Source organism: Heptranchias perlo, unplaced genomic scaffold (assembly GCF_035084215.1).
Source record: "Heptranchias perlo isolate sHepPer1 unplaced genomic scaffold, sHepPer1.hap1 HAP1_SCAFFOLD_221, whole genome shotgun sequence".
Classification (NCBI taxonomy): Eukaryota; Metazoa; Chordata; class Chondrichthyes; order Hexanchiformes; family Hexanchidae; genus Heptranchias; species Heptranchias perlo.
In genome coordinates this window covers 304,699-320,821 of record NW_027139235.1, presented here as the reverse complement: position 1 = coordinate 320,821, position 16,123 = coordinate 304,699, and the positions used below count along the sequence as shown (strand labels likewise).

The 16,123-nt window shown below is 53.3% G+C and overlaps 1 protein-coding gene across 1 annotated transcript in view; it reads right to left on the bottom strand.

Annotated features, from left to right (window-relative positions):
- LOC137310120 (oxysterols receptor LXR-alpha-like) overlaps positions 1-16,123 on the bottom strand; it is a 331,404-nt gene that overhangs the window by 230,934 nt on the left and 84,347 nt on the right. The window contains exon 2 of the mRNA XM_067978090.1: positions 9,842-9,913. Coding sequence (XP_067834191.1) covers positions 9,842-9,875 — 34 coding nt within the window. The 5' untranslated portion in view covers positions 9,876-9,913. The remainder of the gene's footprint in view (positions 1-9,841; positions 9,914-16,123) is intronic.

Below are 16,123 nucleotides of genomic sequence, written 5' to 3'. Positions count from 1 at the left end.
TCCCTGACCCTCCCGTCTGTCCACAGTCCTGTTTAACCTTCCCTGACCCTCCCGTCTGTCCACATTCCTGTTTAACCTTTCCCTACCCTCCCGTCTGTCCACATTCCTGTTTAACCTTCCCTGACCCTCCCGTCTGTCCACATTCCTGTTTAACCTTCCCTGACCCTCCCGTCTGTCCACATTCCTGTTTAACCTTACCCTACCCTCCCGTCTGTCCACAGTCCTGTTTAACCTTCCCCTACCCTCCCGTCTGTCCACAGTCCTGTTTAACCTTCCCTGACCCTCCCGTCTGTCCACAGTCCTGTTTAACCTTCCCTGACCCTCCCGTCTGTCCACATTCCTGTTTAACCTTCCCTGACCCTCCCGTCTGTCCACATTCCTGTTTAACCTTCCCTGACCCTCCCGTCTGTCCACATTCCTGTTTAACCTTCCCCTACCCTCCCGTCTGTCCACATTGCTGTTTAACCTTCCCTGACCCTCCCGTCTGTCCACATTCCTGTTTAACCTTCCCTGACCCTCCCGTCTGTCCACATTCCTGTTTAACCTTCCCTGACCCTCCCGTCTGTCCACATTCCTGTTTAACCTTCCCTGACCCTCCCGTCTGTCCACAGTCCTGTTTAACCTTCCCCTACCCTCCCGTCTGTCCACAGTCCTGTTTAACCTTCCCTGACCCTCCCGTCTGTCCACATTCCTGTTTAACCTTCCCTGACCCTCCCGTCTGTCCACATTCCTGTTTAACCTTCCCCTACCCTCCCGTCTGTCCACAGTCCTGCTTAACCTTCCCTGACCCTCCCGTCTGTCCACATTCCTGTTTAACCTTCCCTGACCCTCCCGTCTGTCCACATTCCTGTTTAACCTTCCCTGACCCTCCCGTCGGTCCACATTCCTGTTTAACCTTCCCTGACCCCCCCGTCTGTCCACAGTCCTGTTTAACCTTCCCTGACCCTCCCGTCTGTCCACAGTCCTGTTTAACCTTCCCTGACCCCCCCGTCTGTCCACAGTCCTGTTTAACCTTCCCTGACCCACCCGTCTGTCCACATTCCTGTTTAACCTTCCCTGACCCTCCCGTCTGTCCACAGTCCTGTTTAACCTTCCCTGACCCCCCCGTCTGTCCACATTCCTGTTTAACCTTCCCCTACCCTCCCGTCTGTCTACAGTCCTGTTTAACTTTCCCTGACCCTCCCGTCTGTCTACAGTCCTGTTTAACCTTCCCTGACCCTCCCGTCTGTCCACATTCCTGTTTAACCTTCCCCTACCCTCCCGTCTGTCCACAGTCCTGTTTAACCTTCCCTGACCCTCCCGTCTGTCCACATTCCTGTTTAACCTTCCCTGACCCTCCCGTCTGTCCACATTCCTGTTTAACCTTCCCTGACCCTCCCGTCTGTCCACAGTCCTGTTTAACCTTCCCTGACCCTCCCGTCTGTCCACAGTCCTGTTTAACCTTCCCCTACCCTCCCGTCTGTCCACAGTCCTGTTTAACCTTCCCTGACCCTCCCGTCTGTCTACAGTCCTGTTTAACCTTCCCTGACCCTCCCGTCTGTCCACATTCCTGTTTAACCTTCCCTGACCCTCCCGTCTGTCCACAGCCCTGTTTAACCTTCCCTGACCCTCCCGTCTGTCCACAGTCCTGTTTAACCTTCCCTGACCCTCCCGTCTGTCTACAGTCCTGTTTAACCTTCCCTGACCCTCCCGTCTGTCCACAGTCCTGTTTAACCTTCCCTGACCCTCCCGTCTGTCTACAGTCCTGTTTAACCTTCCCTGACCCTCCCGTCTGTCCACAGTCCTGTTTAACCTTCCCTGACCCTCCCGTCTGTCTACAGTCCTGTTTAACCTTCCCTGACCCTCCCGTCTGTCCACAGTCCTGTTTAACCTTCCCTGACCCTCCCGTCTGTCTACAGTCCTGTTTAACCTTCCCTGACCCTCCCGTCTGTCCACATTCCTGTTTAACCTTCCCTGACCCTCCCGTCTGTCCACATTCCTGTTTAACCTTCCCTGACCCTCCCGTCTGTCCACATTCCTGTTTAACCTTCCCTGACCCTCCCGTCTGTCCACAGTCCTGTTTAACCTTCCCTGACCCTCCCGTCTGTCCACAGTCCTGTTTAACCTTCCCCTACCCTCCCGTCTGTCCACAGTCCTGTTTAACCTTCCCTGACCCTCCCGTCTGTCTACAGTCCTGTTTAACCTTCCCTGACCCTCCCGTCTGTCCACATTCCTGTTTAACCTTCCCCTACCCTCCCGTCTGTCCACAGCCCTGTTTAACCTTCCCTGACCCTCCCGTCTGTCCACAGTCCTGTTTAACCCGCCCTGACCCTCCCGTCTGTCTACAGTCCTGTTTAACCTTCCCTGACCCTCCCGTCTGTCCACAGTCCTGTTTAACCTTCCCTGACCCTCCCGTCTGTCCACAGTCCTGTTTAACCTTCCCTGACCCTCCCGTCTGTCCACATTCCTGTTTAACCTTCCCTGACCCTCCCGTCTGTCCACAGTCCTGTTTAACCTTTCCCTACCCTCCCGTCTGTCCACATTCCTGTTTAACCTTTCCCTACCCTCCCGTCTGTCCACATTCCTGTTTAACCTTCCCTGACCCTCCCGTCTGTGCACATTCCTGTTTAACCTTCCCCTACCCACCCGTCTGTCCACAGTCCTGTTTAACCTTCCCTGACCCTCCCGTCTGTCCACATTCCTGTTTAACCTTCCCTGACCCTCCCGTCTGTCCACAGTCCTGTTTAACCTTCCCTGACCCTCCCGTCTGTCCACAGTCCTGTTTAACCTTCCCTGACCCTCCCGTCTGTCCACATTCCTGTTTAACCTTTCCCTACCCTCCCGTCTGTCCACATTCCTGTTTAACCTTCCCTGACCCTCCCGTCTGTCCACATTCCTGTTTAACCTTCCCTGACCCTCCCGTCTGTCCACATTCCTGTTTAACCTTACCCTACCCTCCCGTCTGTCCACAGTCCTGTTTAACCTTCCCCTACCCTCCCGTCTGTCCACAGTCCTGTTTAACCTTCCCTGACCCTCCCGTCTGTCCACAGTCCTGTTTAACCTTCCCTGACCCTCCCGTCTGTCCACATTCCTGTTTAACCTTCCCTGACCCTCCCGTCTGTCCACATTCCTGTTTAACCTTCCCTGACCCTCCCGTCTGTCCACATTCCTGTTTAACCTTCCCCTACCCTCCCGTCTGTCCACATTGCTGTTTAACCTTCCCTGACCCTCCCGTCTGTCCACAGTCCTGTTTAACCTTCCCTGACCCTCCCGTCTGTCCACATTCCTGTTTAACCTTCCCTGACCCTCCCGTCTGTCCACATTCCTGTTTAACCTTCCCTGACCCTCCCGTCTGTCCACAGTCCTGTTTAACCTTCCCTGACCCTCCCGTCTGTCCACAGTCCTGTTTAACCTTCCCCTACCCTCCCGTCTGTCCACAGTCCTGTTTAACCTTCCCTGACCCTCCCGTCTGTCTACAGTCCTGTTTAACCTTCCCTGACCCTCCCGTCTGTCCACATTCCTGTTTAACCTTCCCTGACCCTCCCGTCTGTCCACAGCCCTGTTTAACCTTCCCTGACCCTCCCGTCTGTCCACAGTCCTGTTTAACCTTCCCTGACCCTCCCGTCTGTCTACAGTCCTGTTTAACCTTCCCTGACCCTCCCGTCTGTCCACAGTCCTGTTTAACCTTCCCTGACCCTCCCGTCTGTCTACAGTCCTGTTTAACCTTCCCTGACCCTCCCGTCTGTCCACAGTCCTGTTTAACCTTCCCTGACCCTCCCGTCTGTCTACAGTCCTGTTTAACCTTCCCTGACCCTCCCGTCTGTCCACAGTCCTGTTTAACCTTCCCTGACCCTCCCGTCTGTCTACAGTCCTGTTTAACCTTCCCTGACCCTCCCGTCTGTCCACATTCCTGTTTAACCTTCCCTGACCCTCCCGTCTGTCCACATTCCTGTTTAACCTTCCCTGACCCTCCCGTCTGTCCACATTCCTGTTTAACCTTCCCTGACCCTCCCGTCTGTCCACAGTCCTGTTTAACCTTCCCTGACCCTCCCGTCTGTCCACAGTCCTGTTTAACCTTCCCCTACCCTCCCGTCTGTCCACAGTCCTGTTTAACCTTCCCTGACCCTCCCGTCTGTCTACAGTCCTGTTTAACCTTCCCTGACCCTCCCGTCTGTCCACATTCCTGTTTAACCTTCCCCTACCCTCCCGTCTGTCCACAGCCCTGTTTAACCTTCCCTGACCCTCCCGTCTGTCTACAGTCCTGTTTAACCTTCCCCTACCCTCCCGTCTGTCCACAGTCCTGTTTAACCTTCCCTGACCCTCCCGTCTGTCTACAGTCCTGTTTAACCTTCCCTGACCCTCCCGTCTGTCTACAGTCCTGTTTAACCTTCCCTGACCCTCCTGTCTGTCTACAGTCCTGTTTAACCTTCCCCTACCCTCCCGTCTGTCTACAGTCCTGTTTAACCTTCCCCTACCCTCCCGTCTGTCTACAGTCCTGTTTAACCTTCCCTGACCCTCCCGTCTGTCTACAGTCCTGTTTAACCTTCCCCTACCCTCCCGTCTGTCTACAGTCCTGTTTAACCTTCCCCTACCCTCCCGTCTGTCTGCAGTCCTGTTTAACCTTCCCTGACCCTCCCGTCTGTCTACAGTCCTGTTTAACCTTCCCCTACCCTCCCGTCTGTCTACAGTCCTGTTTAACCTTCCCTGACCCTCCCGTCTGTCTACAGTCCTGTTTAACCTTCCCTTACCCTCCCGTCTGTCTACAGTCCTGTTTAACCTTACCCTACCCTCCCGTCTGTCCACAGTCCTGTTTAACCTTACCCTACCCTCCCGTCTGTCCACAGTCCTGTTTAACCTTACCCTACCCTCCCGTCTGTCCACAGTCCTGTTTAACCTTACCCTACCCTCCCGTCTGTCCACAGTCCTGTTTAACCTTACCCTACCCTCCCGTCTGTCCACAGTCCTGTTTAACCTTACCCTACCCTCCCGTCTGTCCACAGTCCTGTTTAACCTTCCCTGACCCTCCCGTCTGTCTACAGTCCTGTTTAACCTTACCCTACCCTCCCGTCTGTCCACAGTCCTGTTTAACCCGCCCTGACCCTCCCGTCTGTCCACAGTCCTGTTTAACCCGCCCTGACCCTCCCGTCTGTCCACAGCCTGTTGGTTCCCTGGACTCTGACGTTCCCACAGAGCAGTGTATTGTGTGGAGAATGAGAGAGTGGGTGTGAGGTCAGGCTGATTTGTGACTGCGATGGAATTGTAATTGCAGTTTGTGTGAGAGTATTTTGCTGACTGGGGGGTTCAGTGAGGGTTCTCAGTGCTCCTGGACAAAACACAGCAAGAAGGAGAATTTATAAAGCTGATCCAGAGAGAGGAGGAAAGATCGAGCTTTAATTCCAGGTCTGTTCTGAGTTAGTTTGACCTCAGGTGCAGCATTACAAATCAGCCTCCACACCCCCTCCCTTCACTCCTGCAATAGGAAGTGGGAGAAACATCAGCCAGGGATCCTGCTCCCTGGGCCCCTGCCTCACACATGTGTGTCCATGTGTATGTCTCCGTGTCTCTGTGTCTGTCTGTGTGTGTCTCTGTGTGTCTGTTCCTGTGTGTGTGTGTGTCTGAGTGTCTCTGTCTGTCGCGGTGTTTGTGCCTGTCTGTGTGTATCTGTGTATGTGTCTGTCTCTGTCTGTGTCTGTGTGTCTGTCTGTGTCTCTGTGTATGTGTGTCTGTGTCTGTGTGTCTGTCTGTGTTTCTGTGCATGTGTGTCTGTGTGTGTGTGTGTTTTTGTATGTCTGTGTGTGTGTGTCTGTGTGTGTGTCTCTGTGTGAGTGTGTCTGTGTGTGTGTGTCTCTGTGGCAGTGTGTGTGTCTGTGTGTCTGTGTGTGTCTCTGTGTGAGTTTGTCTCTGTGTATGTGTGTGTGTCTGTGTGTGTGTGTCTGTGTGTGTGTCTGTGTGTCTGTGTGTGTCTCTGTGTGAGTGTCTCTGTGTATGTGTGTGTGTCTGTGTGTGTGTGTCTGTGTGTGTGTGTGTCTCTGTGTGAGTGTGTGTGTCTGTGTGTGTGTGTCTGTGTGTGTGTGTCTCTGTGTGAGTGTGTGTGTCTCTGTGTGTGTGTATGTATGTGTGTGTGTGTGTATGTCTGTGTGTGTGTGTGTGTCTCTGTGTGAGTGTGTGTGTCTGTGTGTGTGTGTGTATGTCTGTGTGTGTGTGTCTGTGTGTGTGTATGTCTGTGTGAGTGTGTCTGTGTGTGTGTGTCTGTGTGTCTGTGTGTGTCTCTGTGTGAGTGTGTCTCTGTGTATGTGTGTGTGTCTGTGTGTGTGTGTCTGTGTGTGTGTGTCTGTGTGTGTGTGTCTCTGTGTGAGTGTGTGTGTCTGTGTGTGTGTGTGTGTATGTCTGTGTGAGTGTGTCTGTGTGAGTGTGTCTGTGTGTGTGTGTCTCTGTGTATGTGTGTGTGTCTGTGTGTGTGTGTGTATGTCTGTGTGAGTGTGTCTCTGTGTGAGTGTGTCTCTGTGTGAGTGTGTGTGTGTCTCTGTGTCAGTGTGTGTGTGTCTGTGTCTCTGTGTCAGTGTGTCTGTGTGTATGTGTGTGTGTGTCTGTGTCTCTGTGTGTGTGTCTGTGTCTCTGTGAGTTTGTATGTGTGAGTGTGTGTGTGTGTTTGTGTCTGTGTGTGTGTCTGTGTGCGTGTGTGTGTGTGTCTCTCTGTGTCTGTGCATGTCTCTGTGTCTGTGTCTACATCTGTGTGTCTGTGTGTGTGTGAGAAAATAGAATATGAGAGTAAACTAGCAAGAAATATAAAAACCGATTGTAAGAGCTTCTACAAGTAAGTATAAAGGAGGAGATTAGTGAAAGTAAACATTGGTCCCTTAAAGGCTGAGACTGGAGAAATAATAATGGGGAATCAGGAAATGGCAGAGAAGTTAAACAAATATTTTATATCTGTGTTCACAGTAGAAGACACAAAAAACATACTGGAAATAGTGGGGAACCAAGGGTCTAATGAGAGGGAGGAACTTAAAGTAATTAAAATTAGTAAAGAAAAAGTTTTAGAAAGGGTTTTAAAAGAGGTGGAGGCAGAGATAGTGGATGTATTGGTTTTGATCTTCCAGGATTCCCGAGATTCTAGAACAGTCCCCGTGGATTGGAAGGTAGCAAATGTCACCCCACTATTCAAGAAGGGAGGGAGAGAGAAAACTGGGAACTGCAGGCCAGTTAGCCTGACATCAGTAGTAGGGGAAATGCTAGACTCTATTATTAAGGACATAATGACAGGGCACTTAGAAAATCATAATATGATTAGGCAGAGTCAACATAGTTTATGAAGGGGAAATCATGTTTGACAAATCTATTAGAGTTTTTTGAGGGTGTAACTAGCAGGGTAGATAAAGGGGAACCAGTGGATGTAGTATATTTGGATTTTCAAAAAGCATTTGATAAGGTGGTTACACAAGATAAGGGCTCATGGGGTTGGGGTTAATATATTAGCATGGGTAGAGGATTGGATAACAGACAGAAAAGAGAGAGTAGGAATAAACGGGTCATTTTCAGGATGGCAGGCTGTAACTAGTGGGGTGCCGCAGGGATCAGTGCTTGGACCTCAGCTATTTACAATCTATATTAATGACTTAGATGAAGGGACCGAGTGTAATGTATCCAAGTTTGCTGATGATACAAAGCTTGGTGGGAAAATAAGCTGTGAGGAGGACACAAAGAGTCTGCAAAGGGATAGAGTCGGGTTAAGTGAGTGGGCAAGAAGGTGTCAGATGGAGTATAATGTGGGGAAATGTGAGGTTATTCACTTTGGTAGGAAGAATAGAAAAACAGAACATTTTTTAAATGGTGAGAAACTATTAAATGTTGGTATTCAGAGAGATCTGGGTGTCTTTGTACAAGAAACACAGAAAGTTAACATGCAGGTACAGCAGGCAATTAGGAAGGGAAATGGCATGTTGGCCTTTATTGCAAGGATGTTGGAGTACAAGAGTAAGGAAGTCTTACTACAATTGTACAGGGCTTTGGTGAGACCTCACCTGGAGTACTGTGTACAGTTTTGATCTCCTTATCTAAGGAAGGATATACTTGCCTTAGAGGCGGTGCATCGAAGGTTCACTAGATTGATTCCTGGGATGAGAGGGTTGTCCTATGAGGAGAGATTGAGTAGAACGGGCCTATACTCTCTGGAGTTTAGAAGAATGAGAGGTGATCTCATTGAAACATACAAGATTATGAGGGGGCTTGACAGGGTAGATGCTGAGAGATTGTTCCCTCTGGTTGGAGAGTCCAGAACTAGGGGACATAGTCTCAGGGTAAGGGGTCGGCCATTTAAGACTGAGATGAGGAGGAATTTCTTCACACTGAGGGTTGTGAATCTTTGGAATTTTCTACCCCAGAGGGCTGTGGATGCTGAGTCATTGAGTATATTCAAGGCTGAGATCAATAGATTTTTGGACTCTCGGGGAATCAAGGGATATGGGGATTGGGCGGGAAAGTGGAGTTGAGGTTGAAGATCAGCCATGATCTGATTGAATGGTGGAGCAGGCTCGAGGGGCCGAATGGCCTACTCCTGCTCCTATTTCTTATGTTCTTATGTGTCCATCTGTATCTGTCTGTGTGTGTGTCATTGTGTGTGTGTGTGTCTGTGTGAGTGTGTCTGTGTGAGTGTGTCTGTGTGTGTGTGTGAGTGTGTCTGTCTGTGTGTGTGTCATTGTGTGTGTGTGTGTGTCTGTGTGTGTGTGAGTGTGTCTGTCTGTGTGTGTGTCATTGTGCATGTGTGTGTGTGTCTGTCTGTTTGTGTGTGTCATTGTGTGTCTGTCTGTGCGTGTGTCATTGTGTGTGTGTGAGTGTGTCTGTCTGTTTGTGTGTGTCATTGTGTGTCTGTCTGTGTGTGTGTCATTGTGTGTGTGTGAGTGTGTCTGTTTGTGTGTGTGTCATTGTGTGTGTGTGTGTGTGTGTCTGTGTGTGTGTGTGAGTGTGTCTGTCTGTGTGTGTGTCATTGTGCATGTGTGTGTGTGTGTCTGTCTGTTTGTGTGTGTCATTGTGTGTCTGTCTGTGTGTGTGTCTGTGTGTGTGTGAGTGTGTCTGTCTGTTTGTGTGTCATTGTGTGTGTGTGTGTGTGTCTGTGTGTGTGTGAGTGTGTCTGTCTGTGTGTGTGTCATTGTGCATGTGTGAGTGTGTCTGTCTGTTTGTGTGTCATTGTGTGTGTGTGTGTGTGTGTGTGTCTGTGTGTGTGTGAGTGTGTCTGTCTGTGTGTGTGTCATTGTGCATGTGTGAGTGTGTCTGTCTGTGTGTGTGTCATTGTGTGTGTGTGTGTGTGTGTGTGTCTGTGTGTGTGTGTGAGTGTGTCTGTCTGTGTGTGTGTCATTGTGCATGTGTGTGTGTGTGTCTGTCTGTTTGTGTGTGTCATTGTGTGTCTGTCTGTGTGTGTGTCTGTGTGTGTGTGAGTGTGTCTGTCTGTTTGTGTGTGTGTGTCTGTTTGTGTGTGTCATTGTGTGTCTGTCTGTGTGTGTGTCTGTGTGTGTGTGTGAGTGTGTCTGTGTGTGTGTGTGAGTGTGTCTGTGTGTGTGTGTCTGTGTGTGTGTCTGTGTGTGTCTGTGTGTGTGTGTGAGTGTGTCTGTTTGTAAGGTGAGAACAGGATCAGGGTGAACTCTGATTTCACCACCCCCTCCCCCCGACTCCAAAACAATTCCCTGGTAAATCTCACACACAAAATCTGGCCACTTGAATAAAATATTGGGGGCAGAAAATTGGTGTAACAACAGAGCAAATAAAACAGGGTTTCAACATTTTCAGTCGTGAGCAGAGTAATTGTGTTGGTGTTAACACCCCAGTAAAGCCTGGTGCCGGGGTCTAATTGGAGAACAGAATCTCTTACCATAACCGATATCAGTGGCAGATACTGTGGACATCTTCCTCACAACACCTGGACATAACGGAATGACCAAACCTGCAACAGAAAGCAGTGAGGAGTGACAGCACCCAGACCCAGAGAGGAGCACCCAGTCCCAGAGACCAGCACCCAGTCCCAGAGACGAGCACCCAGTCCCAGAGACGAGCACCCAGTCCCAGAGACCAGCACCCAGTCCCAGAGACCAGCACCCAGTCCCAGTGACCAGCACCCAGACCCAGAGACCAGCACCCAGTCCCAGACCGAGAGGAGCACCCAGTCCCAGAGACCAGCACCCAGTCCCAGAGACCAGCACCCAGACCCAGAGAGGAGCACCCAGTCCCAGAGACCAGCACCAAGTCCCAGAGACCAGCACCCAGTCCCAGAGACCAGCACCCAGTCCCAGAGACCAGCACCCAGTCCCAGAGACCAGCACCCAGACCCAGAGACCAGCACCCAGTCCCAGACCGAGAGGAGCACCCAGTCCCAGAGACCAGCACCCAGTCCCAGAGACCAGCACCCAGACCCAGAGAGGAGCACCCAGTCCCAGAGACCAGCACCAAGTCCCAGAGACCAGCACCCAGTCCCAGAGACCAGCACCCAGTCCCAGAGACCAGCACCCAGTCCCAGAGACCAGCACCCAGACCCAGAGACCAGCACCCAGTCCCAGAGACCAGCACCCAGACCCAGAGACCAGCACCCAGACCCAGAGACCAGCACCCAGACCTAGAGAGGAGCACCCAGTCCCAGAGACCAGCACCCAGACCCAGAGACCAGCACCCAGTCCCAGAGACCAGCACCCAGTCCCAGAGACCAGCACCCAGTCCCAGAGACCAGCACCCAGACCCAGAGAGGAGCACCCAGACCCAGAGACCAGCACCCAGTCCCAGAGACCAGCACCCAGACCCAGACCGAGAGAGGAGCACCCAGACCCAGAGACCAGCACCCAGACCCAGAGACCAGCACCCAGTCCCAGAGACCAGCACCCAGACCCAGAGACCAGCACCCAGACCCAGAGAACAGCACCCAGTCCCAGAGACCAGCACCCAGACCCAGAGACCAGCACCCAGTCCCAGAGACCAGCACCCAGACCCAGACCGAGAGAGGAGCACCCAGACCCAGAGACCAGCACCCAGACCCAGAGACCAGCACCCAGACCCAGAGACCAGCACCCAGACCCAGAGACCAGCACCCAGTCCCAGAGACCAGCACCCAGACCCAGAGACCAGCACCCAGTCCCAGAGACCAGCACCCAGACCCAGAGACCAGCACCCAGTCCCAGAGACCAGCACCCAGTCCCAGAGACCAGCACCCAGACCCAGACCGAGAGAGGAGCACCCAGTCCCAGTGACCAGCACCCAGACCCAGAGACCAGCACCCAGACCCAGACCGAGAGAGGAGCACCCAGTCCCAGAGACCAGCACCCAGTCCCAGAAACCAGCACCCAGACCCAGACCGAGAGAGGAGCACCCAGTCCCAGAGACCAGCACCCAGACCCAGACCGAGAGAGGAGCACCCAGTCCCAGAGACCAGCACCCAGACCCAGAGACCAGCACCCAAACCCAGAGACCATCACCCAGTCCCAGAGACCAGCACCCAGACCCAGAGACCAGCACCCAGTCCCAGAGACCAGCACCCAATCCCAGAGACCAGCACCCAGACCCAGAGAGGAGCACCCAGTCCCAGAGACCAGCACCCAGACCCAGAGAGGAGCACCCAGTCCCAGAGACCAGCACCCAGTCCCAGAGACCAGCACCCAGACCCAGAGACCAGCACCCAGTCCCAGAGACCAGCACCCAGACACAGAGACCAGCACCCAGTCCCAGTGACCAGCACCCAGTCCCAGAGACCAGCACCCAGACCCAGACCGAGAGAGGAACACCCAGACCCAGAGACCAGCACCCAGACCCAGAGACCAGCACCCAGTCCCAGAGACCAGCACCCAGACCCAGACCGAGAGAGGTGCACCCAGTCCCAGAGACCAGTACCCAGACCCAGAGACCAGCACCCAAACCCAGAGACCATCACCCAGTCCCAGAGACCAGCACCCAATCCCAGAGACCAGCACCCAGACCCAGAGAGGAGCACCCAGTCCCAGAGACCAGCACCCAGACCCAGAGTGGAGCACCCAGTCCCAGAGACCAGCACCCAGTCCCAGAGACCAGCACCCAGACCCAGAGACCAGCACCCAGTCCCAGAGACCAGCACCCAGACACAGAGACCAGCACCCAGACCCAGAGACCAGCACCCAGTCCCAGAGACCAGCACCCAGACACAGAGACCAGCACCCAGTCCCAGTGACCAGCACCCAGTCCCAGAGACCAGCACCCAGACCCAGAGACCAGCACCCAGTCCCAGTGACCAGCACCCAGTCCCAGAGACCAGCACCCAGACCCAGAGACTAGCACCCAGACCCAGAGACCAGCACCCAGTCGAAGAGACCAGCACCCAGACCCAGAGACCAGCACCCAGTCCCAGTGACCAGCACCCAGTCCCAGAGACCAGCACCCAGACCCAGAGACCAGCACCCAGTCCCAGTGACCAGCACCCAGTCGCAGAGACCAGCTCCCAGTCTCAGTGACCAGCACCCAGTCCCAGTTACCAGCACCCAGTCCCAGAGACCAGCACCCAGTCCCAGAGACCAGCACCCAGTCCCAGAGGCCAGCACCCAGTCCCAATGACCAGCACCCAGTCCCAGTGACCATCACCCAGTCCCAGTGACCAGCACCCAGTCCCAGAGACCAGCACCCAGTCCCAGTGACCAGCACCCGGTCCCAATGACCAGCACCCTGTCCCAGAGACCAGCACCCAGTCCCAATGACCAGCACCCAGTCCCAGAGACCAGCACCCAGTCCCAATGACCAGCACCCAGTCCCAGAGACCAGCACCCAGTCCCAATGACCAGCACCCAGTCCCAGTGACCAGCATTCAGTCCCAGAGACCAGCACCCAGTCCCAGTGACCAGCACCCAGTCCCAATGACCAGCACCCAGTCCCAGAGACCAGCACCCAGTCCCAGAGACCAGCACCCAGTCCCAGAGACCAGCACCCAGTCCCAATGACCAGCACCCAGTCCCAGAGACCAGCACCCAGTCCCAAAGACCAGCACACAGTCCCAGAGACCAGCACCCAGTCCCAATGACCAGCACCCAGTCCCAGAGACCAGCACTCAGTCCCAATGACCAGCACCCAGTCCTAATGACCAGCACCCAGTCCCAGTGACCAGCACCCAGTCCCAATGACCAGCACCCAATCCCAGTGACCAGCACCCAGTCCCAATGACCAGCACCCAGTCCCAGAGACCAGCACCCAGTCCCAATGACCAGCACCCAGTCCCAGTGACCAGCACCCAGTCCCAATGACCAGCACCCAGTCCCAATGACCAGCACCCAGTCCCAGTGACCAGCACCCAGTCCCAGTGACCAGCACCGAGTCCCAGAAATCACCAGCCTGTGTATGAAGACGGGAGGTGCTCTGTGCGTAACCCCGACATCTCAACATCAAGCGTTTTTGAAGATTTGCTCCTGCTCACTTAGTGCTGAACACCCTGCTAGCCTGGCACGGATGTTAAAAGCACAGAAAGAGGCCATTCGGACCATTGTGTTTGTACCAACTCTTTTCCATATCAATCCCAAACAATCCCACTGCCCCACTCTCTCCCCATAGTCCTGTATCAATCCCAAACTAATCCCACTGCCCCACTCTCCCCCCTTAGTCCTGTATCAATCCCAAACTAATCCCACTGCCCCACTCTCTCCCCATAGTCCTGTATCAATCCCAAACTAATCCCATTGCCCCACTCTCTCCCCATAGCCCTGTATCAATCCCAAACTAATCCCACTGCCCCACTCTCTCCCCATAGTCCTGTATCAATCCCAAACTAATCCCACCGCCCCACTCTTTCCCCATAGTCCTGTATCAATCCCAAACTAATCCCACTGCCCCACTCTCCCCCCTTAGTCCTGTATCAATCCCAAACTAATCCCACTGCCCCACTCTCTCCCCATAGTCCTGTATCAATCCCAAACTAATCCCATTGCCCCACTCTCTCCCCATAGCCCTGTATCAATCCCAAACAATCCCACTGCCCCACTCTCTCCCCATAGTCCTGTATCAATCCCAAACTAATCCCACTGCCCCACTCTCCCCCCTTAGTCCTGTATCAATCCCAAACTAATCCCACTGACCCACTCTCTCCCCATAGTCCTGTATCAATCCCAAACTAATCCCACTGCCCCACACTCTCCCCATAGCCCTGTATCAATCCCAAACTAATCCCACTGGCCCACTCTCTCCCCATAGTCCTGTATCAATCCCAAACTAATCCCACTGCCCCACTCTCTCCCCATAGTCCTGCATCAATCCCAAACTAATCCCACTGCTCCGCTCTCTCCCCATAGTCCTGTATCAATCCCAAACTAATCCCACTGCCCCACTCTCTCCCCACAGCCCTGTATCAATCCCAAACGAATCCCACTGCCCCACTCTCTCCCCATAGCCCTGTATCAATCCCAAACTAATCCCACTGCCCCGCTCTCTCCCCATAGTCCTGCATCAATCCCAAACTAATCTCACTGCCCCACTCTCTCCCCATAGCCCTGCATCAATCCCAAACTAATCCCACTGCCCCACTCTCTCCCCATAGTCCTGTATCAATCCCCAAACTAATCCCACTGCCCCACTCTCTCCCCATAGCCCTGCATCAATCCCAAACTAATCCCACTGCCCCACTCTCTCCCCATAGTCCTGTATCAATCCCAAACTAATCCCACTGCCCCACTCTCTCCCCATAGTCCTGTATCAATCCCAAACTAATCCCACTGCCCCACTCTCTCCCCATAGTCCTGTATCAATCCCAAACTAATCCCACTGTCCCACTCTCTCCCCATAACCCTGTATCAATCCCAAACTAATCCCACTGCCCCACTCTCTCCCCATAGTCCTGTATCAATCCCAAACTAATCCCACTGCCCCACTCTCTCCCCACAGTCCTGTATCAATCCCAAACTAATCCCATTGCCCCACTCTCTCCCCACAGTCCTGTATCAATCCCAAACTAATCCCACTGCCCCACTCTCTCCCCATAGCCCTGTATCAATCCCCAAACTAATCCCACTGCCCCACTCTCTCCCCATAGTCCTGTATCAATCCCAAACTAATCCCATTGCCCCACTCTCTCCCCATAGTCCTGTATCAATCCCAAACTAATCCCACTGCCCCACTCTCTCCCCATAGCCCTGTATCAATCCCCAAACTTATCCCACTGCCCCACTCTCTCCCCACAGTCCTGTATTAATCCCCAAACTAATCCCACTGCCCCACTCTCTCCCCATAGTCCTGTATCAATCCCAAACTAATCCCACTGACCCACTCTCTCCCCATAGTCCTGTATCAATCCCAAACTAATCCCACTGCCCCACTCTCTCCCCATAGTCCTGTATCAATCCCAAACTAATCCCACTGCCCCACTCTCTCCCCATAGTCCTGTATCAATCCCAAACTAATCCCACTGCCCCACTCTCTCCCCATAGTCCTGTATCAATCCCAAACTAATCCCACTGCCCCACTCTCTCCCCATAGTCCTGTATCAATCCCAAACTAATCCCACTGCCCCGCTCTCTCCCCATAGCCCTGTATCAATCCCAAACTAATCCCACTGCCCCACTCTCTCCCCATAGTCCTGTATCAATCCCAAACTAATCCCACTGCCCCACTCTCTCCCCATAGTCCTGTATCAATCCCAAACTAATCCCACTGCCCCGCTCTCTCCCCATAGTCCTGTATCAATCCCAAACTAATCCAAAACTATTTATAGAATGCCGTCCTGGGACAACAGCACCGTGTTTATCGAACACAGTCCTGGGACAACAGCACCGTGTTTATCAAACACAGTCCCGGGTCAACAGCACCGTGTTAATCAAACACAGTCCCGGGATAACAGCACCATGTTTATCAAACACAGTCCTGGGACAACAGCACCGTGTTTATCAAACACAGTCCCGGGATAACAGCACCATGTTTATCAAACACAGTCCCGGGTCAACAGCACCGTGTTTATCAAACACAGTCCCGGGACAACAGCACCGTGTTTATCGAACACAGTCCTGGGACAACAGCACCGTGTTTATCAAACACAGTCCCGGGTCAACAGCACCGTGTTTATCAAACACAGTCCCGGGTCAACAGCACCGTGTTTATCAAACACAGTCCCGGGTCAACAGCACCGTGTTTATCAAACACAGTCCCGGGACAACAGCACCGTGTTTATCGA